At 41.8% G+C, this 15,210-nt stretch overlaps 1 protein-coding gene across 3 annotated transcripts in view; it reads left to right on the forward strand.

Moving 5' to 3' along the window:
• The window catches only part of WDR11 (WD repeat domain 11), a 68,016-nt gene that overhangs the window by 44,462 nt on the left and 8,344 nt on the right, over positions 1-15,210 (forward strand). For all 3 annotated transcript variants that reach the window (XM_042907864.1, XM_042907863.1, XM_042907862.1), the window contains exons 16-20: positions 811-958; positions 5,045-5,151; positions 5,565-5,679; positions 5,978-6,149; positions 14,314-14,422. In XM_042907864.1, coding sequence (XP_042763798.1) covers positions 811-958; positions 5,045-5,151; positions 5,565-5,679; positions 5,978-6,149; positions 14,314-14,422 — 651 coding nt within the window. The remainder of the gene's footprint in view (positions 1-810; positions 959-5,044; positions 5,152-5,564; positions 5,680-5,977; positions 6,150-14,313; positions 14,423-15,210) is intronic.

Here is a 15,210-nt window from a genome sequence, read left to right on the forward strand (position 1 = left end):
TACTTTGTTGTGCTTCGGTGCATACCTGGAAGACTGAAGTGAATTCTATTATTTCATTTCTTAGTGCGGTCAATAACGTACCCAGTAATATCCACATGTCGGCATCCATTAGCGAATGTGTTCCATAAACTTCAGCTGCTGAAATTCAAATGAGTGTAGCATGAACATCTAGATACATCATATTTTCATTTTATGTACACCAAAGAAAATACAGAGAGAATTCTAGATTTATGGACTGTCCCCATCCCCATTCCCATCAATTTTACAAATAAAAAACTTCAGAAAGAATGATGGGTCGAGGTAAGGCCTCTCTTCTGCTGAGGAGTGTTCTGCAGCAGAAATGGTGAAGAAGTTCCTTGTGTGAGGTCTAGATGACCGCATGCCTCTGGGGGGGGGTAAGTGTTCTCTCATAGTGTGACCAGTTGGGAGTCATTTGTGTTTTGTTGTTGTTCTGGGTTTTTTTTTTTTTTTTAAGAGAGAGTAAGCCTGTGAGTGTGGGGGAGGGGTAGAGGGAGAGGGAGAGAGAGAAGCTTAAGCAGAGAGCCCAAAGCAGGGCTCAGTCCCACAACCCTGGGATCATGACCTGAGCTGAAATCAGGAGCTACCCAGGCGCCCCTAATTTGTGTTTTCTATATTAGTAGCTGGGCAAAGATCCGTTTCAGCCTTTTGTTTTGTTTTTTTGTTTCTTGTGATTTGTTTGTTTCTTTGAGATCGTTTTGGACCTCTTGTTAATGCATCTATATTTTGGGCAAGTTAATTAACTGTCACTCTAGGGAAAAGAAATACCTTTATCTTCTGTCTATTCCAAAGCTTGTTGCAGGAGGCAGAAAGTAAATCTGAACTCAGCCAGAACATCTCTGCCCGAGAACATTTTGTGTTTACTGATAATGACGGCCAAGTCTATCATCTCACGGTTGAAGGAAACTCCGTGAAAGACAGTGCTCGGATTCCACCGGATGTGAGTCCAACTCCTGGTTAAATCTTCATTGAGAGTTCTGATCAAAGATTCTGTTGATTCCATATCCAGGGAAGCCATAGTTAAGTTGTGAAACTATTTCAGAAAGTTTAATGTAAATAATAAACTTCACTATTTAAGGAGATACTATCATTGATAATAAACTTGTCCCATACTGCTAGAGAATAACATTGTAACTACTTAGCGTAAATACTTACTACGTGTTACTTACTTTTTATCTCTTTAATAATCCATGAGGAATCATTTCCATTTTATCTGTGACAAAACTGAGGGAGAACAAGTGACCTTCCCAACATTACCCAGCTTAGCAACATGGCAGTTCTAAACTCAGGTCTGTCGTCTGACTCCAGTGTCTCTCCTCTTTCCATTTCAGGCATTACCCTGAAGGATTTGACTTACAGTCTAGCATTATTTTGGGGTAATAGTAATCAGGTTGTAAGTGCAATGGTATTAATATTCACTAAGTTATGTGTATCCTTCTATGACCTTGTGAGATCCCCAGAGGTTCTGTAGTTCACAGTTCATGTCCGCGTGCATCTCAGAGGTTGTTCTTAATGAAGAGATTAAGAAGATGTTTTTGTTAACTAATACTATTATAATGCTTAAGTGGAGGGATGAGACGATGGCATAAAATACATCTATTCATTTAAAATTGTTGTCTAACAATGTAATGTTTTAGTTGAATGCCAGCCCTCGTATTTTGCAGGTGACTCGGAGTCTCATGGGTTGTAGTCAGGATGGCGGCCAGGGTGCAAGGTCCATTTCCAGATGGCTAACTCGCAGGGCCATTGCAAAATAATGCAGGCTGTTGACGAGTGGCCTCTGTTCCTCCTCACGTGGCCCTCTCCAGAGGGTCGAGTGCCTTCCTCCAGAGCGAGTGATCCAAGAGAGAACACGGAGAAAGCTGCAGTGTTTAGGACCTTGGGCGATCACACTCCATCATTTCCTCAGTGTGCTGTTGGTTCACGGGGCAGTCCTGTTCCTCGTGGGAGGTGACTGCCAAGGGACATGAGTCCTCAAGGCCGGGTTAGTGGGACCTCTTAGAGGCTGCTGCCACATCTTCCTTGTAAACAACAGAAGAGTTGAGGCCAAACAACCTTCTCTCCTAGAAATGGAAACTAACATGTGAAAGTACTTTTCAAACCAGTTTCATTTTTACTGTTCTATAGAACAGGTCATACCTGAGACTTAGTAATGCCTATTTTGACCTTTTTCCAATTGTCACTAGTTTGAAAGGATGGAGGTGGTAATGAGAGTGTGAAAGATTGATATTTGGTAGTCCTAACAGAAAGGTAACTTACTTTAAGCGTATAGAATGAAAGACCACTAAGGGGTGCAGACGGAAGACTTGCAGTGCCCTGTGGCCGTCCCGTGGAATCTGTCTGCTGTCTTAGAAAATAGAAGGTTCCTCCTCCGGAAGCCCAGAGAAGCCCCATCTCAGCGCTTCTAGAGCCACTCGCAGGCAGTTCCGTCTGCTGCTAATCTGCTCCACGCTTGCGATGAGGATATAGAAACGATCCAGTAATTGAGATGCCAGTTCCTCCTTACCCCAGAAAAAGTTGAAAACTTTTGGACATTAGACCCAAGTTTCCCTCTTAAAAGTATTCCTTTCAGCATGATAATTGTGCCTCAGGACTTGTAAGATTCTGTCTCCTTTTGTGGAGGTCTAAAGTAAGGCTATAGCGAGTCTCCATCTGCCACTTTCTCATGGAATGACCAGCCTCCGGTGAAATGAGTATGTAGTTTAGAGCAGGTTAGAGCAGTTAGGGAAAGGGATTTGAGCATCTTCTCAATAATACACGAGGAATTGGCTCATCATTTTTATTCTCTGGAATTTAAATATTTTCTAGGGACTAATATAGAATTTAGGCAGGGTTTTGTTTGCTTGTCTTAATCCAATATTTATTACCTTCCTCCCAAATGTGAAGTATTAAACATTTGCTTTGAGTTGGCCCCAGAACTATAGTGTATATACAGACGGTAAAAAGAAAAGGAAAGTTTGGCGTATTTTAAATTCTGGAGTGTCTGTAGTTGATTGCCTTTATTCACAAAACTGGAACAGTGGGAGAGAATGAGTGTCCCTGCTTTGTGGCCAGCCTTACTTCTGATCTTTGGAACATCATATTTTATATACAGGAACATAACAGTGTCAACTAATAATACTCTGTTGAGTTTTAATCTTACATTTAGTTCTCTCAGGATTATTTGGAGCCACAAAGCAGCTTTATGCCGCATCCTCTGAAAGCACCTTGGTATTCCATGTGGCTCGTATCCCACCAACAAACTCTTAGGTAGAAAGATCTGGATTGTTTAATTATATGGTTGTATTAATATCTTCACTTATAATTCTAATTTGATTTCAGAGCTTAAATTTTAAACTTTTACGTTTTAATTTTTAGAGTTTAGGAAGTAAAGTTATAAAATGTGAAAGTTTTTAAAACTAAAGAGTAAAGGCAAATTCTTTTTTTTTTTTTAAGTTATTTATTTTTGAGAGACAGCATGGGGGAGAGGCAGAGAGAGAGAGAGAGAGAGGGAGAGAGAGAGAATCCCAAGCAGGCTCTACACTGCTACCGTGGAGCCCGATGTGGGGTTCAAATTCATGAACCGTGAGATCACGACCTGAAGCTGAAATCAGGAGTTAGACACTTAATCAACTAAGATACCCAGGTGCCCCTAAAGGCAAATTCTTAATTAAAAATTGTTTAATAAGACCTTGGAGTGTTGCTTCATACTATATAGAATTCTGTTTATTTAACATACCTTTCTAAGTTTTTTATTATTGAATTCTTTGAAATACTTTTTTTTTTTTAAAGTACGCTCCATGCCCAGTATGGAGTCTAATGCAGGGCTTGAACTCACGACCCTGAGATCAAGACCTGAGCTGAGATCAAGAGCTGGATGCCTAACCGACTGATTCACCCAGGCGCCCCTAAAATAATTCATTTTTAATCCAGTCTTTTTCTTTTATTTCTTGACTACCACTAGGATTTATGCAGTATTTGACGTGTGGGCCAGTCTATTAATAGTCAATTTGGCAAACCTTGAGCTTTCTACTTCCTACTATGGATAGCATGAGAACTAAGCATGTGGATTTTTATTTTTATTTTGTTTTATAGCTGTAAAAGCAGATTTAATAAGTGGAGAAATAAATAAGCAATAATATGGTTTAATAGTAGCATGTATTGACTGCTGTGTAGCGGTCATTGTTTTGAGCCCTTTCCTGTAGAAATTCATTAATAGTAATAGGAACTCCTCAAGTTGCATGAGCTTAACCTACTTGATCCATAATAAATCCAAGAGGCAGGAAGATTAAGTGAATGCGCCCCAAAGCACACAACAGATTTGAGTGATAAAGCTCAGATCCAAGCCCAGGCAGCTAGGACTCCTAGGGTCTCTGTCACACTGCCTCTGTGCGTCTGTTAGAGCAGTAGGCTCCTTTCTCCCCCGCCTGGGAGTTACTACAATAGTGTTACCTTCTTATATTTGAGTTTCCATGTGTACCTTCTTTGCAAAGCTTTCTGTGAATTCAGATTGTGCAGACGCCTGTAATCTACAGTGTCTTTTTACCTTCATTATTCCTGAAGGTAACCGTGAAACTCTGGGTCCCCTTTTCAGTAGAAAAACTGCACAATCCGTTCTGAAACAGCTTTGAGTAGTTTCCTGTGGAATAGATTGGTTTATCCTTTTGCAGTGAATGATAAGTTGGAGACAAGAGCTCTCTGGAAAAGGTTTTCTTCCTTCTCTTTATTTCTTTTAATTTGCTTTCTATGAGGTATTTCTTCCTTAAAAGATATCTTTTCTCTATAAATTTAGTTCGGATAACTTAATGTCTGTCAAATTGAAATCTCCTGTTTCTTCATCGTTGAAATTGATGAACTAGGTGGGTGGCACTTTTAGTGTCCGAAGTCTGTTAGTATTTGATGGCATTCATACTAAAGCAAAACCGTTTATAGTGAAGTTTTAATTAAAATACCTGTATTATTTTATCACATTAGGTAAAAACATTTCTCTGTTTTGATGGCTCTTAAGTAGTGAAAACCATGTGTATTTGTTGCTGTTGTTTTCTAGGGAAGTATGGGTAGTATTACCTGCATCGCTTGGAAAGGTGACACATTAGTTCTTGGAGATATGGATGGAAATTTAAATTTTTGGGACTTGAAAGGCAGAGTATCCAGGTATGATTTAAGAATGCAATATTACTTGATTAAAAAAAAAAAAGTAGCTTCTTGTTACATTTCCTTCGGAGGCTTGTGACATGGTAAGTAGGATCCTTAAACATGACCCGGTGTCGCTTGCACCCTTGGGTCTCTTGTCACTGAACTTGGGAGGAAGGGCCTTGAGCCAAGCTCTGGGTCATTCGTCGGAGACATTTAGTGTGCAGGCAGAAGTGCTTGCTGAGACATTATTCCAGTTGTTGTGAAAAGGCAGACCCTTTCCGTCGGATGGGACCCCTGTCCCAGAAAGCAAAGTGGTTCTCGCGTCACCAGACCTTGTCAAAAACAGACCTAGAAAGAGTCATTGGACATAGTTTCTGGTGACGAGATCTTACCCTGCTTCATACTGGCATTTTGTTTTTGTGTGTCCTCAGAGGAATACCTACACACCGCAGCTGGGTGAGGAAGATTCGTTTTGCCCCTGGTAAAGGAAACCAAAAACTAATAGCAATGTACAGCGACGGTGCGGAAGTGTGGGACACAAAAGAGGTGGGCTCAGCCCCGGGAGGGGCCCTCCAACCAAGCTGTGTACAGGAGCTGTATTCTTCTCCCTCCTTCTGATGTAGAAATGAAGCCTGTGTAATGGGTCGAGCAAGCTTCTCAAAACCATTTTCTCGCTTTTAATGGTATCACTGTCTTTGGAATCTTTAAAATGCAACCTGCATGTGGAAAGGAGATTGCCAAAGACTGTTCGGTTTTAACTCGCGCTGGTCTTTGCCACAGGCACCGTCTGTGATGAACATCTTCCTTTTCTTTCTGAAAATGACAACCAAATTCACTCTTGTAGGTTCAGATGGTGAGCAGTTTAAGAAGCGGAAGAAACGTGACCTTTCGGATATTGGATGTGGACTGGTGTACTTCAGATAAAGTGATCTTGGCATCAGATGACGGGTGTATCCGAGTCCTGGAGATGTCTATGAAGTCCACGTGTTTCAGAATGGATGAACAAGAGTTAACCGGTATGGGACGCCAGTGAAAGTGTGTGTGTGACACCTGTCTTTATTTTGTCCAGGCTGCTCTCTTCCAAACACAGAGCTGCCTGTGTTTCATTTCGGTCTTGCTTTCTAACCATCTGAGTTTAAGGAAATATATTAACTTCAAGCTTGAGTGCGCTGGACTCTGTAACTGCAGATGCCAGTCATTCTCCGCCTCTGGTTTGGCAAGTGCCCCTTCTTTGACCCTTTGCAGAGTGCTTTGTCAAAAGATCAAAGATGTCTACGTAAAAATGATACACTTAGAATTCAGGAGAACTCATCAGAGGAGGTGAATCTAGTGGTTAGGTGCTGCTGGCTTTTTCCTAATGAGCTTGATCTCTTTTGCAAGCATATATTACTGGGGTCGCCTGGCTGGCTCAGTAGGTAGAACATGTGACTCTTAATCTCACAAGTTGGAGCCCATGTTGGGCAGAGAGAGACAGAGAGAGGGAGGGAGGGAGGGAGAGAGAGAGAGAGAGAGAGAGAGAAAGAAAGAAAGAAAGATAGATAGATAGATAGATAGATAGATGGGAGGGAGGGAGGAGGGAAGGGAGAAAGAAGGAAGGAAGGAAGGAAGAAAGAAAGAAAGGAAGGGAGAAAACAAACCATGTTAGAAAAGAAAGGGGCGAGCATGTATCATAGAAAAGGTACTTTGGTAAGGACAGACAGTGTTCTGTCATGAATTTTGATACCTATCTTAAGATAGGTTAAATGGCCAGTCAAAATAAAATTAGATGATTGCTCTATCATACCTATTTTTAGATTGTTTTTATCAGAATGAAGAATATTTTAGTAACTATAACCTCTGTGACTTTGAAAAAAGAGTGGGATTGTCGGTTTGAAAGGCAGCTTGTGTCCAATGAAATACAGCGTTCATCCTTGGAATGTGCTTTTGGAGGGAGACAGACCTTCTGATCCTAATTGGAGCGAAGCAGGAAACTTCCTGCATTAAGTATTCTCCAGGCATCCCTGCGGTGTGCACTCCAGGCTGCTGATCTGTAGAACATTTCCTAAGAGACTTGTTTGGTCACTTGCTGAGTTTCAGCCTAGAACTGGCAGCTCTGGGAACTGTCTGTACCTCTGGAAGGTCAGTCTTTGGCACATTCAGAGACAGTGTTTTGAAACCTGCCCTTGGACCTTGCGTTCCTGCTTGAGGTGCTCCCAGCGTGCTGCGGATGCTGGCCGGGCTCCCTCGAAGTTCTGTTAGGTGTGCTTTGTTTTTGTCGCTTCCCCACCCCTGCCAGTGGATTTGGTACCGTCGCTTCCTCCTGTGTGACTGTGATGGCCACCTGCTGAAGCCAGGGGTTGAGGATTGCATGCCCGCATCTGTCCTTGAGACGTTTGCCAGCTCCGCAGAGGGGCGGCCATCCCCTCCTTCCTTCCGTAACACACCTCAAGTTCTTGCGGAAATCGAGGGAACTTCAAGATGGTTTTCTTTCTAATTTAGTTACTAGTTGTAGGTTAAAGAGGTGCGCTAGTATAATCCAAATGTTTGAAAACTTTTCAGTCACAATTAATTTAAAATTCGAGTCTACCAGAGCCAAGGTAGCTCTTTCTTAAATTAAAGTGACTACAGAATCGGAGCCCATCGTTAAATCATTCCTATCCAATCTCTAGTGATGTACCCTCAGCCAGAAAGGGAAAGTCTTTAAAATACTAATGGGGAAAGGTCAATATTGACCTTTAGACAACATTCGATACCCATTAAAGAATCAAAACTGGTGGCAGTGTAAATATGGAGTTAGCAAGAAGAGGTCTCTGTGTTTACCTCCAGATACATGCTGATATGGTCTGGGAAAATTATGTTTAATATATTCTTATTCTGGGGAATTAGACAGTTTGGGCTTCTTAATATGGGATGAAAAATCATTTTAGGTCATATGCAGTGATATACTTAATAAATTTTCTTTAATTCTCCTTAATAACAAGTAGAGAATATCCTACTGGTTCAGGTTTGTCGGTTTTCTTAGAACAGCTTAGAAAGTCCTCTCCCCCTCTCCCCCCGTTTACATTTGTCTCAGCCCTCCCCGCCTCAATAAGCGAGAAGGTCTGACAAACATAGAAGACGAGGGGCCCTGTTTTTGAGTTGGAGAACCTTTGCTGCCTTATTTATCAGGGTCATAAAATGGCATTAAAAAAAAAAAAAAATCATAAGACTTTTTTTTAGCGGCGTCAAGAAGGAATCCAAGAGTGTGGGACTTGTTTAATGACATTCCAGTTGGATGCAGTTTCCACACACCCTGAAAGGCGTCGGCGTGGTGTTAGAGACCATAGTCCAGTTCCTCCCGGCTGCTCGGGCCACTGCTGGACGACACGCTTTTCCCCGAGGGAGCACACAGAAGGAGGCTTTCTGCAGTCAGATTTATGCCCAAACCCTGCCTCTTCGTCTGCCTCTGCTTTCCAGTCATTTCCAGTGGTTTTCTTTTGGGGTATTTGGAAATGTGTCACGACTTGCGGGGGCAGGGGGGAGGTCTGGGGTTACTGAACAGCATGCAGTGCATGGAACAGTCTGGACGATGAAGAATGGTCCCGCCCAAAATGTCAGTAGTGTTTCTTGTGTCCCTTCTTCCCCCCCTCATTGCGTCATAGTGAAAAAGTCACCAGGGCAGCGTCCTCTCCTTCCCAGACCGCCTGCGCGCCTTGCCATTTGCCACCTCCGCTTGGCGGGGGAGCGATCTTCCTCCTGCTTTTCTTCTCAGCTCTTCAGTGTTTTCTGCACCGCTGTCACACAGGCAGCCAAGAGTCTGGGCGTGGTTCTGTTTGACACCCCGATAGCTGTAGCCCAGACCAAGCAGAACGTGTGAGGGAGAGTATCTGTGCCGCGAGCCGCCTTTTCATTCTACACTGTCATTTCTAGACGTGAACGAGCTCTTGTAGCTGACTTTCTCTAGCTGCGAGATGGTCACCTGTTGTGTTCTCATGGCTGATCTTTGCCCTTGAGAAGAAAGGTAGGAGGGAATGGAGTTCACTTGCAATTTTTTCACCCCCATTGGGATGCCATCAGCAATGTTTCGTTTCGGAGAAATGACACATTTGTTTTTAAAAATCAGACGTTTCCCTCCGTTTGCCCTGGCTTGGTAAAGGTTGTCTTGCTCACATTATGTAAAAACTGTGGAGTGCTGCTTTTTAAGAATATTCTCTTGTGTCTTTTCATTGTCCATTGATTAAGAAACTACCACTTAACCTGGAAACTTCCTCTGTTTCCAAGCTTAATTTGTACCGTTAAGTCTTTGTGTCCTCACATGGACTATTTCCAAACATTTTGTAACCTACTGCCAGCAGCCACTACCGTCTGAAAGTGGCAGGGGCCGACTTGAGAGCTGGAGGATTACGTGGTTGTCTAGTAAGGGTGAGTAGAGAGAGAGTGTGCTAATAAGTTAACCCACGCTCGTCTCTTCCGGTGCTGGTTTTAATGGTTCTGTAGGTATGTAGGTGAGTCTCACTCTTACCAGGTACATTCCTCTCTTAATAACCTGGGTGTACAAGATAGATTTTACCGAATGGAAAAATTTTAAAAACTTCATAGCAACAGAAACTATCAGCAAAGCAAAATACAAATGATAACCTGGGAGAAGGTATTTCTAGAAGTTATTTCCAAGTCCTTAATAGACTACCCACAGAGAAGAAAATATATATATACCAATGGCCCTTAAATATATGAAAAGATGCTCAACTTTATTCCTAATAAGAAACATACAGATTAAAATTACACTAAGAATCTGCTTCTCAACTGTCAGATCAATAAAAATTGAGAGCTTGAAAACATGCCCTTGCAGATCTGAGGAAACCAGTAACTCGTGCAGTACTCACGGAGCACTCCCCGGAGGGGGGGATTGGGCAGTAGTTCACAAAAGCGCACGTATATTTACCTTTTTACTCAGCGGTTCCACTACTAACGATTTACCCGGACATGTCCATCCATACATGTGACCGTAGCAAAATTCTGGAGAGAATAAATTTGGGAATATGTGCACAATGGGATAGTCTAGCAGTAAACTAGAATGAGGGCTGTCTCTGTGAACTGATGTGGAGTGATAGGGGATGGGTAGGTGAGCAGTGCCAGGGTAACGGTGTGTGCGGTCTGCTTCTGCACTTGCTTATTTTACAGAAATAACAGCAACGCAGAATAATCCAAGATCTAAAGAACACGATTAGTAAAAGGAGTCATAGGAGGTAGATGGAAAGATGGAGAGAATCGGGATGGGTGAGACTTCAGTGAGTAGACTAATATCATATAGTTTCAAGTTCGGAATCACGTAAATGTTGTGCGTACTCAGAAAATACAAGTGACCCTTGAATAGCATGGGGCTTAGGGCTGTCAGCCCCTCGTGCAGTTGAAAATCCAAGTATAATTTTTCACTCCCCAGAAACTTTCCTGATAGCCTGCTGTTGCCAGAATCCTTACCAATGACCTAAACAGTCGATTAACACATACTTTGTATGTTATATGTATTATATGTGTATTCTTATAATAAAGTAAGCTAGAGAAAGGAAAATGTTATTAAGAAAATCACAGGAGATTTTCATGAAATCATAATTTTGTCAACTCATGAGAGAAAATACATTTGCAGTATGGTGCTGTATTTATTGAAAAAAATTCACCTGTAAGTGGACCCGTGTGGTTCAAACCCATGCTGTTCAGAGGTCAACCATAAAATGAAAACAAGGGTGAAAGAAAAAGCAAACTCTAGAATTGAACACAAACCATTCAACCAAACCATATGACAAATTGGTAAGAATAGTTCAAATAACTGAAAGCCAGAAGTCTCCCGGTGCACCGTAGTGGTTCATACTGGGGACAAAGAGCCGCAAAAGAATTTGCCCTGGGTGGTGGCACCAGTCCACTCGTTGACAGTGGCACTAGTCATTCTGAAACTGTTTTGTGTATATTATCAGCTGGAACAGACCAGTAAATGCAGTTTAGGGGAACCAGGGTTCCTATTGAGGGAAAAGGGAGATACAGACACGGAATGGGGGGTGCGGAGGAAGAACCCTCCAGGAGTGGATCTGCATTGGAGATACCAGTATAAATTCGTGACTTTTTTCTTTTTTTAATGTGATTTCCTTAATTTTAATGTTATTTCCTTATTTCCTCATATCCTGGTTCTGTATACTGATCTCACACCTAGAAGCAATGACATTTAGATGGCAATGAGCGTTCCTTGCACCCAGATTTGGTTTATAAATTCCATTTCCCAACTAAAAAGAACCAGGGCTCCTTGGACAGTTTATTCCAGGACAGAGGCAAGAAAGTTACAAGATGAGTCTGGGACATTGTGTGTTGCCAGAAACTAAGGAAGGAATTGAAAGACTAATGAGAACCTGTCATAAAGATGTAAAAACTAGCATTTAGGGGCTTCCGCTACCAAATCTGGGGCCGTCTGAACATTGCAAAGAATAACAGCTGTATTGATTTTTTTTTTTAATCCGTTATTTCCTAGTAATATTCAAAGAAAAAGAGGAACGGGTGTGGGCAAGAAGAGAAGGCTTCTATTTGTAGAAGAATGCTGGTTGATAAATGGAAACAGAATGATGGAACTAGAAAATCACCAATTCCCCTTCCTAATGTATAGTTGGCTCAAGCCAGGGTCATCAGTGGGTGTCAGACCACTGGGTGGAAGGGAATGGGAAATTCGGTCTCACAGTATCTCCTCATGCTGCACCCCACCCGCCATGTTACCTACTAATTGTAAAGAGGAAACTGTGCCTTGACTACGACAGAGCCCATGAGTTCCCCTTAACTAGATGATCAGATTCATTGTTAACAGGAGGCCAGCTGACATGCTCCCTCCAATGGAATGTGGTGGGAAGTATGCAACATCCCTTGTATCCTTTTCTTGCCGAAAATGTTTGACCAGAGTTTGAGGCTCAGAAAACACACAAATCACAATGGAGACCAGTTCCTAAGACAATGAATGGGCCAGGACTTTTCCAAAATGAAAACATTGTGTAAGACCAAAAACAAAAAGGTGAGAAGACTGTTCTAGATTAGGGGAGACTCAGGAGACATGAGAAGCCAGTGCAGGCAGGAGCCTTGGATGGATGCTGGGCTTCCGACAAGGAATATACCTGTCAGGATAAGGAAGTAACAGAGGTCCTCTGAATATGGACTGCAGTTTAAGTGATTTTAATGAGTCAATATTAAAACTCTTGGGTTTGAAAAAAAGTAGTATTACAAATATTTCTGACCAGAGGCTCCTGGGTGGCTCAGTTGGTTAAGTGTCCGACTCTTGACTTCAGCTCAGGTTGTGATCTCACAGTTGTGAATCTGAGCCCCGCGTGGGGCTCTACGCTAACAGCATGGAGCCTGCTTGGGATTCTGTCTCCCTCTCCCGCTGCCCCTCTCCCGTTTGCTCTTTATCTCTCTCTCAAAATAAATAAAAATAAACTTAAAAAATTTTTATAAAGAAATATTTCTGACCATGTTCTGACTTTGAAAAGTCCACACAAGATATTATATCTATGATTTAATTCTTAGCTAACAACATAGAATGAAGTTTTCTAAAGCAGTACTAGTAGAAATGTAATGTGAGCCCCATATGTTAGTTTACATTTTCTGGTACCCACTTTAACAAAAGTAAAAAGAAACAGATAAAATTAATTTTAATAAAAATTTTATTTAACCTAGCATATCCAAAATTTTTTCAGCATATAGTCAGTATTAAAAATTACTGATGGGGGCGCCTGGGTGGCTCGGTCGGTTAAGCGTCGGACTTCGGCTCAGGTCATGATCTCGCGGTCCGTGAGTTCTAGCCCCGCGTCGGGCTCTGTACTGACCGCTCAGAGCCTGGAGCCTGTTTCAGATTCTGTGTCTCCCTCTCTCTCTGCCCCTCCCCTGTTCATGCTCTGTCTCTCTCTGTCTCAAAAATAAATAAATGTTAGGGGCACCTGGGTGGCTTCGTCGGTTGAGCATCTGACTTCGGCTCAGGTCATGATCTCACGGTCTGTGGGTTCGAGCCCCGCGTCAGGCTCTGTGCTGACAGCTCAGAGCCTGGAGCCTGTTTCAGATTCTGTGTCTCCCTCTCTCTCTGCCCCTCCCCTGTTCATGCTCTGTTTTCTCTCTGTCTCAAAAATAAATAAACATTAAAAAAAATTAAAAAAATAAATAAATAAATGTTAAAAAAATTTAAAAAAAAATTACTGATGAGATATTTCACATTTTTGAGTGCTCAGTTTTCAAAATCCAGTGTGTATTTTACATTAGAACTTATCTTAATTCAGAGCACAAATTTTCAGCAGAAATACTTAAGCTGTTTTTAGATTCTATAAAACTTACAACTGAAAAAGTGGCCACGAAGCTATTCATCTTCTTCCTAATAGATTTAAAAGTTATCCAATGACTGAATCAAGTATTAGTTTTTAAATTTAAGTTAGTTGAAATTAATTAAGGTTAATTCATTAAAGTTGAAATGAAGTTCCGAAGAACTGTATTCGCTCGAGTGTCCGACCCAGCAGGCTGTGTAAGTTAGCTGCCGCACAGCTGTGTAGACACCGGGCCCTGGGGCTTCTGCTTCTTTAGGCTAGAACGTGCTGAACAACAGGCAAATCTCTGTTGTGTGCTAAGTAAGCCACTGTTGCCCGTAGGGGATGCTAGGGCCCGTGGTCTAGGAAGATGATCCTTCTGTTCAAGGGCTGCTCTTACAAGTGAGACCTGAAAATGCCTTTGATCAGAGGTGGCTTTTAGTGACAGGCTCAAGGTTGATGGGCCATGTTGTCTAATAGTCTCAGAAGAGCAAAGATGGCAAATGGTATCAGATGACACCGGTAAGTACTGTTTTTAGTATTTCAAAATAATGAGCTTTCTTAATGTCGGTTGAGTTTTGTTACATTGAATCTTTTATTCACTTAAGATCAGTGTTTTCATACCATACAAGGACAGTTACCTTTTAAAAAGGGGAAAAAGAGATATTAATCATTTGAATGAAGAGAATCTCCCCACTCCTAGCCTGCTTGTCTTTAAGCAGTGATTACACTGAGTACACTCTCTCAGTTGCCACATTTCTACTTTGTTCTCTGTTGACTTCTCTGTAAACTGCTGTAGCTGAAGCTTCGTCGCAGGACTGCAAAATTTTATTGAAAGAAATTTTATTATTTTATTTATTAATTATTATTTATTTTTAATTTTTATTATTATTATTTTTTTGTCTAGAGCCTGTGTGGTGCCCCTATCTCCTTATTCCAAGGGCCTCTCTTGCCTTGAAAGCTTTCTTATTACACCAGCCGTGGAACGGACAGTATTCTCTGGACATTTCTCATGTGTAAGTTTTTACCACTTGCTGTTTTCCTTTCTTAATTTCCTTGGGGTTGAAGGGCACCCTGAAAATCAGTACAGCGGGAGCCTGTAAAGACAAGCTGAGGCAGACACATTGAAACAATCCCTGATGTGCCTCTCGTCCCCACCCTCCGGGGGCGTGTGGGGGGCTGGGTACACGAGCAGCTCTCTGGTTGTGGTCCAAATGTGGAATGTGGTATGTATGATGAGTGTGAAGATGGCCAATTAGGCCAAGAGGAATTTGAAGCCAGGCTTCAAATCCATTTTAAAAGCAGCAAGAATGGGCTTACTGCAGAGGTATTGTATGTTTTATGAATGTCCCCGCCTGCCTCACTGCAAAAACATACGGTGACTAGTAGTATGGTTATTAGTTAAATCTGCGAGTGTTATTGGACTTCTGCCATGTCGAGTGCACAGGTAGGCAGGGGTTAGGGGAATAAAAAAAAAAAAAAAAATAGTGTGATGGGTATCTATTCTCCAAGAAGTATCTCCTTGGAGAAATGAATGTCCATTTTGCAGAGCAGAAAGAACAAATTCCTTTAGTCATTGCTAGGTTCCTTATTAACGTGAATCTAAAATGATTGTTTTTAGAGCCAACTGATAAATTTTCTGGTTTCTTGAAAGCCAATGAGACTTTCTTTACTCATTTTTGTTTGTTTGTTTTAACTAAAACTAAAAGCAGTCACGAAAGGTGGTTGATAGGTTCTTGAGTAGTTGCTGTTTGGTCTGTAACCAGCTTTTTAAACCAGCTATTGCAAAGGGTATTTATTGGCA

Source organism: Panthera leo, chromosome D2 (genome assembly GCF_018350215.1).
Source record: "Panthera leo isolate Ple1 chromosome D2, P.leo_Ple1_pat1.1, whole genome shotgun sequence".
Lineage (NCBI taxonomy): Eukaryota > Metazoa > Chordata > Mammalia > Carnivora > Felidae > Panthera > Panthera leo.